Source organism: Strix uralensis, chromosome 1 (assembly GCF_047716275.1).
Source record: "Strix uralensis isolate ZFMK-TIS-50842 chromosome 1, bStrUra1, whole genome shotgun sequence".
In the NCBI taxonomy this organism is placed as follows: domain Eukaryota; kingdom Metazoa; phylum Chordata; class Aves; order Strigiformes; family Strigidae; genus Strix; species Strix uralensis.
In genome coordinates, this window is record NC_133972.1 from 29,283,157 (window position 1) to 29,298,760 (window position 15,604).

Below are 15,604 nucleotides of genomic sequence, written 5' to 3' on the forward strand. Positions count from 1 at the left end.
GAAATTATATATTCAAACCAGCTGACCCCTTTTATAATGTTTTGTTAATTCCAGTGGCACTGTTTAAATTTCTATATGAATGGCTGCATGTTCATAGTAGCGTGTAGTCAGGAAACCACAGCCACTGATTGCTGGCAAGAAGCAGCAGAGCACTTTCCAGTGGTGCTGCACAGCAAGGTTTGCAGAGCTGGTTTTAGCAGACCAAGAAGCAGCTGCAGTGGCGGATTCAATTGCTTAGGCAGGAGTGCTGTTCTTTGGGTATCGCGTGGTTTGGGATAAAGCATGGGGAGCTTGAGGTTGGGGCTGGGGATGAGTACACTGGGACACGTAAAATGTGGTCGTTGAGGGACTTCAGGCTCTGGGGACAGTCACAGCTGTCAAGAGGGGGAGCCTCCAGCAAAGAGTGGCCAAATGCAGGTCGAGGTGATGTAATGACAGGGCTGTTGGGAGAGGGGAGGGATGGGGCAGAGGCAGCGGTGGCAGCTGTGATGAGCAGTTCAGAAACCAGCTCTGACTTCCGCAGCTGGTTCTTAGGTCGGACCAAACTGCTCTTGGTGCAGCCCTTGCTGCAGGTCCTCCTGGTTCCTTGCAGTGCTCATATGCTGAAGCCCAGTGATTTCAAGGCAAGTGTAGGAAGCTCATTGACACCTTGCAGTGACTGCTGAAGGGAAAGTCCGGGATGGGGATGGCATGCCAGCCCCAGGTGGAGGGCTTTGAAAGCCCCTGCCACAAGCTGTTGAAGAGCAAGAGGAGCTGACCACATGCCCCAGGAGCTGTGGATTAGTCCTTAGGCAGCTGAGATTTCCAACAGCGGTAGCTTCTTTGAGGTCTGGACCTCTTTCCCTGTTGAGGTGAGTTAGGTGGCAAGGGCTCTCCAGTTGCATGCCCTTCTGGAGTGTGTTAGCTTTACCTAGTGATCCTGATTTCTTTTGCCTTTCCCAAGAAAATGTTGTGTTCTTTCTTTTTCTCCCTAACAACGTTATGCGTAGTTTTAAGCATTTGGTCTTCTTGCTTGGAAGTGATGAAGGTTGTTTATCATGAGCACAGAGACAATGTGGTTTAGTTTCCCAAGGTTCAGGAAGGGAGGGAGCCTAGAACTGGGATTACTTGAGTTTTTTAGTAGGAACCATCAGATAATTGAGCCCAGTCCTCTTCATTGTTCCTTTACAATTGCTGCTTGCTTTATTAACGCATTGCTGAGTTTTTTCTTGAAAGAAGTTAGATTTGGATTCAGATTGGTGACAGAGCTGTGGAAGGATCTTTTATGATGTGTTGCTTTAAAAAACTGCTGACCACAAGTTTTTATTATTGACAGCACTTTCAGCCCCTCCCCTGTTATAAATGTTATGAAGTCCATCAGTCTTAAAGGCCTTCTTCTCTGGGTTTTATCCATTTTTTGACTCTCTAATGTGAACAAAATGGAACCTCTGCATGGTGGTTGGCAGGTCTTTTACAACCACAAAGCCACGCTTAGTGAACAAAACAGCTTTGATATGCCTGGTTTTAAAATACACAGTAGCACTGACAAGCTGTCATAAAATCAGGTGAACAAGTTGAAGTGCGGTTGCAATAAAAAAACACTTATCGCAGATTCTGCTCGAAGCTATTTCATTGTATATCCCTATTGAAAACCTCAAAATATGATTATTTTTCTCTTTGGGAGAAGCCTTGGGCTGAAGTCATGCAGAAGGTGATTTTCAACCATAATTTTACCCAGACAGGTTTAAATTCTAGTCACTTTATCCAGACTAGCTTTTTGTTAGTCCATTCTTAGTCATCAGTTGTTTCAGCCTAGTTTTGGAAACAGGCCTTGGCAGTTGCCTGGAGCTCTGTGGTACCAGGCAATCTGTTCTGGGGAGGATTTCAGAACTTCGAGTAGGTGATAGAGCCCGATTCTGCAAAGCTCTCAGCATCTTCTCCAGGGTAACAAGTCACCTCAGCTTCCTTCGCTTTGAGAGAAACTTGAGTGTTCTCAGCACCTGTAAGAAACCAGAACATGCCTATATTTTTAAGCAAAAAATGCATACACTACACCCACAAAATATTCAGATACAGGCACAAGGAAGAAACTGCATGTGCCCAGAAGTGCAACTGCCCACACAGGATGGGTAGCGCCATGCCATTCACCCATTTCTCTGTGCAGTCACCTCTTTCACAAATGCCTTACAAACAAATTCACATTTTGTGGCGTAATGGGCTTTACTTATAAAGTGAATAGTATTATTTTAGCATATCTTTCGTCACCAAGCAGGACTTTTTAGAGTATAAAATACTTGCTCTAAGATAGATTGTTCCTTTAAATATATTTGTTTATATCCTTAGCCTGAAGATATTGGGCAGGCACCAATAGTTAATGCCCCAGAAGGTGGGAAAGTGGATTTAGAAGCCTTCAGCCAGTTTACAAAAATTATCACACCAGCGATTACAAGAGTGGTGGATTTTGCCAAAAAATTGCCTATGTTTTGTGAGGTAAGAAGACTTCCTCATTTGTATGCCTGTTGTTAAAAACTATTCAAAATACTCCTAGCATGGAACTAAAAAAATCACTATGTTTAAAATCAGAAAAATTAGAGAATCAAAATAGATGGGACTAGAATCATCTGGATTTTATGAGTTTTGTTTTTCTTGTGATTACTGAAATCCTGATTTTGTTTTATCTAGAAGTCATCATTGTTCTTTAGGGACTCTAATGTGTGTTTAGAGGGGGCCTTGAACAAAGCAAATGAACAAAAAGAGACTGTCTAGAAGCATCTTTGATACGTTTAATCAGATCTTCCAGCACACAGTTCCCTCTGTGCTTTCTGGCTCCTTTGTGGGTACAGTATTGTGGAGTTGGGTCTATGCAGTAATAAATTCTTCAAATTCAGGAAAGCATCCCTATCCAGGAATGGCGTTTGCCTCGTTGGGTTCCCTTGGCATGCTTTTCGTGAATGGGGAGGTTGTGCATAAAAGAGTCTGTAAAAGTAACGGATTGTCATTCCAGACAGATACTCACATGTAAAATATACCATAAATAGACTCAAATAGACTTGGTTGCACATTAGGAATACAGAGGCCCTAGTCTGATCTCATTTACACCGAGGTATCATTTTTATTGGAGGACCAGATGCAATGGCTGATGATATTTTTTCCTAACTTAAAAAATGTTATCAGAACTTCAGCCTGAAATAATATTTCAGTCTTAATAATTTTAAGTCTTGTGAGTCCCTCAGGATCCACAACCATGGGAGTTTTAATATGGAAATATCCCAAATCCAGTATGGAAGGATGCCTACCTGCTCGCCCACACTGCAGAGCAACACTTGACTCTGCTAGTGAAATGCCAAGTGAATGACATTCAGAATGGGAGTGATCATGGTCAATGAGTTTATCAGGCTCCCCAACTCAGGAACAATGTTTCCTCCTAAGAACTAAATATCAGTCAGGAGGAAGTTTAAGGCAGCCATAGCATTTTACTCTCTGTGGCCGACAGCTTTTCTAAGGTCAGTCAAGGAGAGCTATTTATATCTTCTGGCGCCTACAGAACAAGAAGAGGTAAATATCAATAGTTGGCATAGTGTAAATAGCTCTCCCTGGCTAACCTCAGCATTGGCTCCATCAGCAAGAAAGCATAGAACAGTGGCCAAGCATGAAGATTGTAAAATGCAGGGAATGTGTCCATAGATCAGGAGGCCCTGGCAGCATTCAGTGTCTGAGGGAATCTGTCTCCTCTGATTTGACGTTTGTTGGCGGGAAGTTGCAGTGACATACCAAGGTAGTCTTTTTAATTTAGAAAGCTTTGCCAGTTGCACACAGACTGCAGTGCCCATCTGACATCTCCTACCCCTCCTGGCTACCATGGGCCCACTTGTGTCAGAGCCAGGAAGGAAGCGTGGGTGAAGAAGTCAAGGCGTCATTGGGCATGACCTCTGTAGATTATGCAGCTCAGCTAGGATAGACTTCGTTTAGAGCTGAGCCACTGTATAAATCTGACACCCGTAGACAGCGAGGTCTGATGGCAGAGTGAGGGACAACTCCTCGTGAACACAAAGGAATAGGACAGCTGTGCTCTGAGTTGTCATATAGCTCCTGCTGTAGCATAAAGAAAATGACAGATGTTTGCTCCTTTTTGAAGGGACACTGTCCTGTTAACTTTATTTCAGTTACGGTTTGTAACCCATAACTTTTTCTTAGAAGCAACACTGTGTGGGTTGTGGATTTGCTTATGAGAAAAAGCCCTCCTTTCTCCCATAGGACCTGCAGAGCATTTAAACATCATCTCAGTTCTTGATTTCCAGAGGCTCAGGCTGAGAGTGTAATAAATCTCTGTGAAGAAGGGGCATGGCAAGGAACATGCATGGCCACTTACATGTTCATGGCTGCTTCTTTCTCTCTTTGGACACATGCACAAGCCAGCAAAGCACTGTGAATGCCCGGCTTAGTTTGTGTGCATCCATTGGCCCATGCCTCAAAGCAAGAATCTAATCCCAGAGTACTCAAAAGTATAAGAAAAACTTCATTTATTTCTCAGCATTTCTGCTGTTGTTTCCTTCTTGCATTTCCTTCTGCTTAGAAGATGAAGGCTGAGGAGCATTTAATCAGTTTGATGCGAGTTTAAGCATCACAGGCATCAGTGGTTCCACGCTGGATGAAGCTGTGTAAACACCTTTCTAGGTAGCTCAGCTCAGCTCAGTTCCATGGTGCGGCATTACATGTGTGCTGACTGCTGGTATCTCCTGCAGAGGTGAGCACCTCAGGTTCCTGCCTTTTGCTTTTTCTCTCTGCAGAGAGAGGAGGAAAGGACAACATGGCAGATAACCAGCCACATTTGTTGACACCACTCCTGGAAGGTGCTCTGGTAGCAATGTTCAAGCCCTCTGTCTTTGATACCTGCTGCCACTAGTGCATAAGACCTGAGGCTTGGCATCCATGAAACAGGTGTCCCGTGTATCCTTCAGAGTTAGGAAAGCATGTGAAGGATGGGCATAGTCAGATCACTGCTACCATAAAGAAGTTTTAAGAAGGTTCAAGTAGGAAGAGAAATTCTCATTGGTTTAATGGCTCACTAATAAAACAGATGAAGCGTCATGAAATATCTTCCCTACTGTTACCTGTCTGTTCTTTTCCACCATTCTTTCTTCTCCTTAGTCTTTTTTCTTCATTTCTCTCTTCCTCTCTCTTCTCCCTTACTTTCTTTCATGTCTTTTTTCTCTGAAGTTACCTATGCCAGTATCTCTTGATGGTTACTCTCACACATCCTTTTCCTTTTCCTTTTCCTTTTCCTTTTCCTTTTCCTTTTCCTTTTGCTTTTGCTTTTCCTTTTCCTTTTCCTTTTCCTTTTCCTTTTCCTTTTCCTTTTCCTTTTCCTTTTCCTTTTCCTTTTCCTTTTCCTTACTTTTCCTTTCCTTTTTTATTTTCTCTTTCTTCTTTCTTTTTCTTTTCCTTTCTTTTCTTTTCTTTTCTTTTCTTTTCTTTTCTTTTCTTTTCTTTTCTTTTCTTTTCTTTTCTTTTCTTTTCTTTTCTTTTCTTTTCTTTTCTTTTCTTTTCTTTTCTTTTCTTTTCTTTTCTTTTCTTTTCTTTTTCTTTTTCTTTTTCTTTTTCTTTTTCTTTTTCTTTTTCTTTTCCCTTCCCTTCCCTTCCCTTCCCTTCCCTTCCCTTCCCTTCCCTTCCCTTCCCTTCCCTTCCCTTCCCTTCCCTTCCCTTCCCTTCCCTTCCCTTCCCTTCCCTTCCCTTCCCTTCCCTTCCCTTCCCTTCCCTTCCCTTCCCTTCCCTTCCCTTCCCTTCCCTTCCCTTCCCTTCCCTTCCCTTCCCTTCCCTTCCCTTCCCTTCCCTTCTTTTTTTCTTTTCCCTTTTATTTGATTTTCTTTGACTTTATTCCTATTTCTTACTCTGTTTCTTTCTCTACTTCAGTCTCAGCAGCCAAATGGTGGCATTGTTGTTGGGTAGCAAGACTGTCACTGTGCCTGTGCACATGCTGCTTCCCCACGCTGCTGCTGAGCTGAGTGTGATCTGCAGAGAAAGTGATTTGCCCTGAACAGGATGAATCATTTTTCTTGTATATCAAACACTTCACACCTGAAGTTGGCATTGCTGGAAAAATAGCTGCATGATTCAACTCCTTCTCTTCTCTAACAGGGAACTGCTCTCCAGTTGCGTTAGGTAACTGTCTGACATCCACTCTGCATCATTTTACACTAAATCAATGTGCTTGGTTTGCAAGTACAGAGTTGCCACGTAAACCTATAGTTGATGGGGGGTTTTTAATTTTGAATTGCAAATCAGGTAAATAGAATCAGAAATGGATGGATTTTTGCCTCCTTTCAAGCCAAGTAGAAATGAGTTGCTTTTTCATATATGTGACCTTTGCTGTTCATTTAGTGACAGTCTCAAAATAGTCTTGGTGGTTTTTGCTATCATTGAATTACCCATGAAAACATAAAGACATGCTTAACTGAACACATTCTCCTAATGTGTCAGCATCCTGGCTATACTTTATAAATACAGAACCTACCTCCACCAATTTGGACAGCTTATCTTTTTTAATGGCATGGAAAAAACTGTCTAGCCATATGCCCTGACGATCACAGTTTATTCACCAGCATAAGAGCTGGAGCTATACTATAGATTTTTTGTCTGTCCAGCGATGATGTAGGGAGTCTAGGGAGACCAGCCTTACCAGGCTAAATATAGTTTAATAAATTCTGTGTTGTTTAAATGGGCAATGAGAATTAAGAGTACATGCCCCACTGATTGAGGTACCTCTTCTAGATACAATAATTTATTTCATTCCTTTTATTTAAAAAGCAGTCCACTCTTATGGACCCTCCCAAATGTCTTTCTTTTCCTCTGGTCAGGTAAGAAATAATCATGGCTGGCAATGAGTTTAACCAGGATGACTGAGGTCTGTACTGGCCCCAATTATAGTTCATTCTGTTACACTAAGTTGTAAGCTGAGGTTGTTCAGTAGTAGAAGAGAGAAGGGTAAACAGCTGAGAACAGTGACCACTTCAGCCATCTCAGTTAGATCCACTCTGATGGGAGACAAAACCAATAGTGTGTTACCACCAACCTGACACCTGACAGGTCTGCTTCACCCTTCACACTTTGTGAAATGTTCTGCTAAGTGGAAAGCTACATTTATTTGACTTAATTTTATAATGCTCCCACAAACTGAGCGGTCCCATGGAGAGCAGCACTTCTGCAAGTTGGGCACATCACCTCAGCATCTGAACCAGCTTGATTTGCTTTCAGTGTCTTGCCCAGGACCACTTGCCTACAGCTGTGTCACCACTAGATTTCCTAAGGGGGTGTGGGGATGTTAACCTGCAGGCAGTTTCGGAAAGCAGGAATGCAAGTCTTGGAGGTTTGTGCGGTGCAGTCAGTCAGCAGCGTGTTTGGAGGACTAGCTGCACTATGCAAGGTAGTGTCCTGGGGTGTGAACTGCAACCTCACGCTCATGGATTTATTGTAGTTGTGAAACGAACTCAGTTTGAAAAACATATCTTTTTCTTTACCATTTATAATTTCTGCAGCTGCCATGTGAAGACCAGATCATCCTTCTGAAAGGCTGCTGTATGGAGATAATGTCCCTCCGAGCAGCAGTTCGCTATGACCCCGAGAGTGAGACTTTAACACTAAATGGGGAGATGGCGGTGACAAGGGGCCAGCTGAAAAATGGGGGTCTCGGTGTAGTGTCTGATGCCATTTTTGACCTGGGCATGTCTCTTTCTTCATTTAACCTGGATGACACCGAGGTTGCCCTTCTTCAGGCTGTTCTGCTCATGTCATCAGGTGAGAACAGAAATATGTTGGGACCCCAACCATTTTAAAACTCTTTAGACTTTGTCACAAGCCTCCTTTTAAAAGAAATAGGTAATGTTAGATCTTGTAATGCTGACTAATGTGGGAGAAACTTTCCCTCAAAATCCTGACGCAGCTTAGAATTAGTTTGGTGAGCACTAGGAAAAAAATCAGGGTATTCAGAGATGGGCATAAAAGTGGCTTTGGTGATACACATTTCTGTGAGCCTCATATGCTTAGTTGGACCTGCCATCGTGTTTTCCTGCTTAACAGCACCACCACTTGCTAATGGGCATTTGAGAGCTGTGCTGTTTCCCCACACTGGGACCATTTGGTCTCTTGGTGCAATGGCACAGAAGCATCACGGACCATTTCATGTGATTTCCAAAGAGTTTCTAACCTTCTTAAATTGAGTATGTTTTCAAATATGTGTTCACTGACTGTGCCAGCCCAAAGAGGAAATTCCATTCTTGGGCAGTGGCAGATTTGGGAAGATTATGTTTTAAGACCACTTTGAAAATCGGGTACTGAATAACAATACAGAGTGATTTACAAGCATTAACTGCGTCTGCGACAGAAAGGTTTCCACATTAATCACATTTGACCTTCCCAGTCAAAACATTTTGATTTCTTTTTAGTTCCTTACACAGTGATACGTGAATAGGGATTTCAGAAGGCAGTTCAGAGGACCTGCTTTCCCAGAAGTGTCTCCTGAAGAGTGATTTGTGAAGGAGCTTTCCCAGCATCCATCTGGGTGCAGGTTGAGACAATTGGCCAAACTTTTGGCCTGTGTTTTTCCTTTATGCTCCCTAACAGTTTCCTTTGCAGCTCACCTGTGGACCAAAGCCTGATCAAAGCATTGGTCAGACTGTAGAGAAACAGATAGTAGTTTAGAAATCTGACAAGGAAATTTTTTTGGTTCTTTATTAGTTGTTTTACAGAAGGTTATAGATAGAAGAGTTAGCTGAGATCTGGTCTAGTCACTGCAAGGAAACACTTCCCGAACAGCCCTACTCTAAATGGGCAAAGCAGGCACAGAATGAAGAAAGGAAGGTTTATCTCCTTGCTTTAACAGGGTTAGTACTGGTGTCCAGGGTCAAAGAAGTTGTTTGTGGCAGAGCCAGATGTCCTTGGTGTCCCTCCTTTCTTTCCTAACAACAGAATCATCCTATTTTTCCTGATATATGATCAGGAATTTGTTAAAGTAAGTAATAAGTAATGGTAATTGTGCTTCTTTGTATCTACAGATCGCCCAGGCCTTGTTTGCGTCGAGAGGATAGAAAAGTGTCAAGAGGGTTTCCTCCTGGCATTCGAACACTACATTAATTACAGAAAACACCATGTTGCACACTTTTGGCCAAAACTGCTGATGAAAGTGACAGACCTGCGAATGATCGGAGCCTGCCATGCCAGCCGCTTCCTGCACATGAAGGTGGAGTGCCCCACAGAACTCTTCCCTCCATTGTTCCTGGAAGTGTTTGAGGATTAGAGAGACTGGAGCGGCTCTCCGCACCCCCATCGCACTACTGGCTGTCATTTCATCCCGTTGCCCGGCTCTTCTCACCTCTGTTTGTTCTTCTTCTTTCGTGCTCTTCTGTTTCTTGAGGCGGGGTTGGGTTTTTGTTTGGGTTTTCTCTTGGGGTTGCTGGGGGGCAGTTGTATACACATGGATGAAAACATCCCTTTAATGCGGGTACTTGTGACTATTGCAATTTGTTCTTCAGTCCTTTGATGTGAGTGCTTTGACAGCTTAACAGTGAAAATACAAACAGACCAATCTCATTCACCAGCACTTGCGTGGTCACCAGCTCACACATTGCTTGGAAAATATGGTAAAGAAATTGAAGTGGCAGAAAATAAATTGGCCTCCAAGTTAAAACAGCTATTGTTAATTTGACCCCGGCAATTCTGTCTAGTATTACCTCATTTTGCAGGGCACAAGTGACCATTTTATGAGATGAAATTTCTAGTCTTCGTGGTTGTTTCTATTGTAACAGTCACCATTATGATCTAGGATCTTCATCATCATCATGATCCCATCATTATCTGAGGATTGTTCCAGCAGATACAGTTTACCTCTGCGCCATACATTAAGTACTTAAAATAACGCAGAGTATTAGAAGGGACTGAGTCATTTTTTTTCCATGTGTATAAGAAAATAAGATCCTTCAGTTCTTACTGCATTTGAACTCCAGGTAACTTCACTGGGAGGTCTGTTGGAGTAAGGAGAGGAATTTGATCATCTGAGGTGCTTTTCCTGAGAGTGGAGAGATCTGCTGTTTCTGAGGTGCGTGGAAAATTTGTCCCTCTGAGGGAGAAGGTTCTCTGTCAGGATAGCAGGCTTTCCTCAGAGTTATTCAGGGATATGAATGCTCGCAGAATGAGGACAAGGAGAACAAAACATACGGGGTGACCTTCAGATGGGACAGAAACCAACTGTGTTGTTAATGACACTCAAGACTGTACAGCTTTATCCCAGTAATACAAATAGTGTTGCTTGGCAGTAATCTTTTGGTTTTTATATATATATATATAAAGTTTATATGCACGTATAGATATAATTTTATATATATATAATTACAAATCTTCAGCAGATGTCTTAAACATATTTCCATATTTTTATCTTCTCTCTCTCCTTCTCTTACCCTCTCGTGTGCGTGTGTGTGTGTGTAAGTGTGTTGATCAGCTAGGTTCTCCCTCCTTGGTGTCTGTATGTGTTTCGTTTGGCTAGATTCTCTCTTGATTCCTTTAATTTATTTCCACTAACTGCACTAGCAGGAACAGAACTGAGCAATGACAGGATGTCCTGCTGCCGAAATCTGCAAGCCAGTGCTCACAGTCCTGGAACATTTGGAGGCCGGTGATGAGGGCATTATAGGTAGAGGTTCCTCTCTGTCATCCATCTCCATTCAGGGGTGTTGTCCCTGGGTTTTATGAACTTGATATTAAACCATTCTCTGAATTTGTATGAGACATCAAAAGCATCCTTCTGTTATTCCTGGGAACCAGAGACTTAGTTCATGTATTTTGCACTTCCTCATACCCCATGTTCTTCATGTTGTGCATTCATTTGTACCAGTTTCTTTCTCTGCTATTTATTGATATATTAGCCTGGCAAGTCAGTGGGCATTGTTAGGGTGGATGTGTTGGCTTTCAAAGCTCATGGCCCGTATCTAAACCCATATGTTATGTGTTTATTCCCTCATGAAAACCTGATACTCAGGAAATCTTATCTTGTAGGTGGAATACAGTATGTGTGTGTCAGGGCTTAAATTGTTTCCACCCCTCTTTCCGATTTTCATTGATAAGGCATTTGGAGTGCTGTTGGCTATGTTTTCAGGGATGTGGAATCTTGTTCTACCCATTCTTTGATATCATATGCACCAGTGATGAGTTGTGAGCACTGATGTTATCACTTAGGAGTTTGGACCCATCATTTTGTGAGAACATCGAACACAGTGGGATGTTTAGGGTTTTTTTGCAGGTAGCAAGGAAGACAGACCATTGGAAATTCATTCTTAACTGTTTGCTGAAGTTGAAGAACCTCTGTTGTGGGCTGCGTTTGCTCCATCTCAAAGCATATGTGTTAAGAACATCAGTTTCTATCCAGATTCCTTGCAGAGCACTATGTCTTGGGGACAAGGAGTTAGAAACTTTCTAGCTTTTTGGAACAAGAGGCCAGACAGTATGATGAACTCACATGTAGTTGTGCAGAATCTCAGATGAGCAACATCCATAGTCAGTAAAGAGTGCTAGATGCCCGATTTGGGGGTGGCTTGATAGGGAACTGATAGCATATAGGGAAATCAAAAAAAACAGCTGATCCATTACTTGTGTCTATACCCACAGTGGCTTGCAAAGAAAAGAGGAATGTGCCTGTCTTTTGGAGTTCTGGTCTGCCATGGATTGGAGCATGGAGTTCGTCCTGAAGTCAGTCTCACCTGTTTACTAAATGTGAGCTTGAGTTAGCGTACAAGCTTTTGACTGAGCTGGGGATGAGACCCAGGAGAAAAAATGTCACGTTTCTCCTAGTAGTATTCACAATGATCTCACAGCAAGGTCCATGTTGCTTCATGTATTTTTCAGAGCTTCAGTTCCTGGAATTGTGCTGCTGCTTGAGAGGTTCAGTCTGTCATTAAGGTCAACAATTCTTATCCTTTGGGCTATAAAGAAAAGCAGTAACCTAAATGTTAATTATTTAGGTGGGAAGTCACTACCCAGCAGTGACTTAGCTCATAACTGTTGGGGCCCTCATAACTGGCTTTTTAACACTTGGGATTATCAGGACTGCATTAATCAAAAAATAAATAAAGATCAGAGGTTAGAAAAAAATGTGAGAGTTAGTGGATTGACTTGTGGGGGCAGCATGAGATGAAAGAACTTGAAATGCCCTGGACAGAACTGCAGTTTGAGCCAGGGCTGAGCATTAATACTTTGCACACTGGCTGCTGTAAAAATCATTGCTCATACAGAACTTCTCCCCCGAGGCCTACTGTGGCAAGTTACACAGTTTTAAAACAGCCTCCATAAATGGATGTCTGAATTCAGCCACGTAAGCGGCATTTAGGCATCCGAGCTAATGGCCTGACTTCCCAAGATGCTGATGCAGTTTGGAGCCGTGCTTAATCAGGGTTCAGAAAATCAGGTCTCCTTCTTTAGGTGATTGCAGATGGACTGAAGTGCCTAAAATCAGGCAACCAACTTTGACGGGTTCGGCATGCTCTAAGCAGAAAGGACGTATGTCAACATACTTTTCTAGCTTTTTAGATTAAGTTGGAGTCTGACGCTGATTAACAGAGGGGATTAGTAGTATTCCTCAGTTGAAAACTAAAACCAAGCTCTTAGTTTGACAGATTTGATGTACTGACATCTAATGGCCTCTGATCTCCTACTAGTCTTATTTTGTGTGACTTCACTGACTCCCTCAATATGACTCCTGATTTATGTGATCATGAGAGCAAAACTAGATCACATGCTCTTGCAGACTCTTACCAGTGGATACTGACCTTAGTTCTGCAATGGCATACTTGCTTTTAAATATCAGTGGTCTCAAGCCATTGTAGGATCGAGCCACTGGATTGACCATCTGAGTGGCAGACATCAGTACTACAGTCAGCACCCTTTGTAGTAACTGGCCTTCTGAGGGAAATAACAAACGTGCACTTTCCAGTGCAGTCTAGAGTCTCATTTCTGATGGTGCCACGTAACTCTCATGTTTGCTTTGTGGTCTACATGTGGGTCTTACATAGAAGATTTTTCCTGTCAAACCTGATTGTCACCGTTCATGGTTTTGCTCTGAGTAACACGTGCATTTAGATACTCATTTCATGTGTAATCTCAGCTAAGTTATGATATTTATAATGACATATATAGTGCGTGATAATGATTTTTGTTTACATTCTGCCAAAACGTAGATGTTAGAGTTAGACCTCCAAGGTCCAAAATCATCCTTGAGCAGACTGCTTGCTTCTTCAGAGGCAGGCATCAGAAAGAGGAAAAAACTGTCCAGAAAGACCATTTATATTAGAAATCTGCCAAGACAGGGCTGTTGATCACAAGCAGAGCATGTCATTGCTAGTGATGTATTTTTATGCTATGGAACTCTAACCTGTATGTGTCATATTGACTTCTTGCTGCATGAATCATAAATTATAAAAATCAGTCTTACGGTTTTAAGATGTAGCCAGCATTCCTAAGGCTAAACCTTTTTCATTGACAGACTCAAAATCCACAACCAAGGAACGTATTCCTCTCACTGTGAGAGCAATTGAAAGTGTTCAACATCTATCTTTTCACAAAGGAAGAGGCGACAGGACCTCTTAATGTGTCTTGTTATTGTGATCATCTGGAGATGATTGCCGGACGTTTCCTTTTGATATAGCAATGAAGTGATCCGTATTTAAATTTTATAGAGAGAATTTTATTCTAGTGTGATAGAGATTTATTTTCCACTTAAAGACTCAAAACAGTGTGAGCACATTTTTTTACTATGGTATATTTTTGCTTTAAAATTAAAAACAAAAAAAAGGTTTGGCCTTATTACAAAGTTTTAGTGTGTCGTATAGATGTTAGCAAATGCAAAGAGTATGCATTATTTGTGTGTATCCACATTGACTGATGTCGCCTTCAAAAAGCAATATTGTGCAGGTAATAAGTTGTTTGTGACTGTCCATTGCACAGTTTACCTTCTTTAAAAGCTAACCTTGTTTATGCACAAGACAATCAAATGTAAATCTACATCAGCACCCGGGTGTAGATTAAATTTATGTAAATTACTGAGCACAATGTAAAACATTAAAAGACACTTTATTTAATTACACATTTAATGTTGGTAAAGATAGTATCAGGGCATGAACTAGCTGACATACTGTAATTTCTTTTTCTCTTTTCCTACTTCCTTAGCATTCTTCAGTTTTACTTTGCTCATAAATACATCAAAGCAGTCATTCATGATTTTTTTGAAGAGAAGGGTGGTTTGGGTTGTTTATTTGTTTTTACAAAGTTGGTTGGGAGGACTTCTTACTTTGTCTATGAGGTTTGTGGGTTTTGCTTATTTGGTTTATTTTTTTATATCAGTTTCGTGCCCTGAGGGTAAGGCAAACATTACACCGTACGGTAAAAAACAAAGTACCTTGGATGATGTATTTTTTTGCAAACAGTGTTAAGAGTTATGCTAGATTGGTAATATTTTTTCAGCCTAAAATATATTAAAAAAAAATCTGTGATCACAAATGTTTTAAACTATCTAAAGAGAAAATTTGTATATTTGGGGGAAGAAAATAATTTTTACATAGCTTTTGTATGCAGATATTAAAATGTAATTATGAATATAGTGGGCATAGATAACTGTGTAAGCTTGAATTCTAAAAAAGAAAAAGCTTATAACTGAAAAGTGGTCCTGGTGTCTCTGTCTCTTTTTCATCAGCTCTGTCGCACACTTCCAAGCTGCTGGAATGGGAAAAGTAGGACCCAAAGCACAATGTTGTATCGGCTCTAACTTGTTCACATTTCTATCCTTCTGCATCGCCTTCATCACCTACCTCATACTTACCTCCTCTCCTCTCCTCCCCTCCCTTGGGCACCCAGCCAGAGGTTTGCACTTCCCCACTGTTCCCATCAGCCAAACTTAATTCAGTCCATCCAACTGATCTTGATTTATGTCTCAATTACACTTTTTAAGGGAAACACCCTTTCTTTCCTTTTCTGTTCCCAGTCTAGATGGGGACAGTGTGACAGGAAAATAGGCTTCCCGTCTCTTCACACTTTCCATACCTCAGTCTCCTACCTGTTGGAGAAGGTCTCCTCATTCAGATGTTATCTCTGTTCTCATATTCCTTTGCAGTTTTGATTTCTCCTCCAGTCCTTTCATTCCCCTCAAGAAGAAAAGCAAGACCTAGCACATGGATCCAGAATCATTTCTTGGCCTGCCCCAGATGGGAAACCAATTTAAGGCCGTTGCTTCACAGTGATTTCCAGAGGCATTTACTGGCTGACTGCCAGCTCCTGGTCCCCTTCCACGTGAGGTGCTGGGAGCCTTCAAATGGACGTTGAGCTCCCAGACCTCCCTCTGCCTGGCGTCGGTGGGAGCGCCGTCCCCACGCCAGGCTCGTTGTCCCAGGGCAGCGTTGCGCTGGCACCTCGAGGGTTTGTTCCCACCGTCGCCCGTGGGAATAGGGCCTGCCTTCAAAGGCAGAAGCTCCATCTGAGGAGCCTGAGGGAAAGCATGAAATCCATGCTCTGCCTTAAATTAAAGCCCTACAAGCGCTTCAGCCCAGGCACCTGAGTGAGGAAGTCTTGCCAAAGCCTCTGGTGGGGCTGCACTGAA

At 42.1% G+C, this 15,604-nt stretch overlaps 1 protein-coding gene across 10 annotated transcripts in view; it reads left to right on the plus strand.

The window, feature by feature from the left end:
• The window catches only part of THRB (thyroid hormone receptor beta), a 175,326-nt gene extending 160,652 nt beyond the window's left edge, over positions 1-14,674 (plus strand). For all 10 annotated transcript variants that reach the window (XM_074861062.1, XM_074861053.1, XM_074861084.1 and 7 more), the window contains 3 exons: positions 2,323-2,469; positions 7,512-7,770; positions 9,027-14,674. In XM_074861062.1, the coding sequence (XP_074717163.1) occupies positions 2,323-2,469; positions 7,512-7,770; positions 9,027-9,268 (648 nt within the window). In that variant the 3' untranslated portion in view covers positions 9,269-14,674. The remainder of the gene's footprint in view (positions 1-2,322; positions 2,470-7,511; positions 7,771-9,026) is intronic.
• The last annotated feature ends 930 nt before the right edge of the window (positions 14,675-15,604 follow it).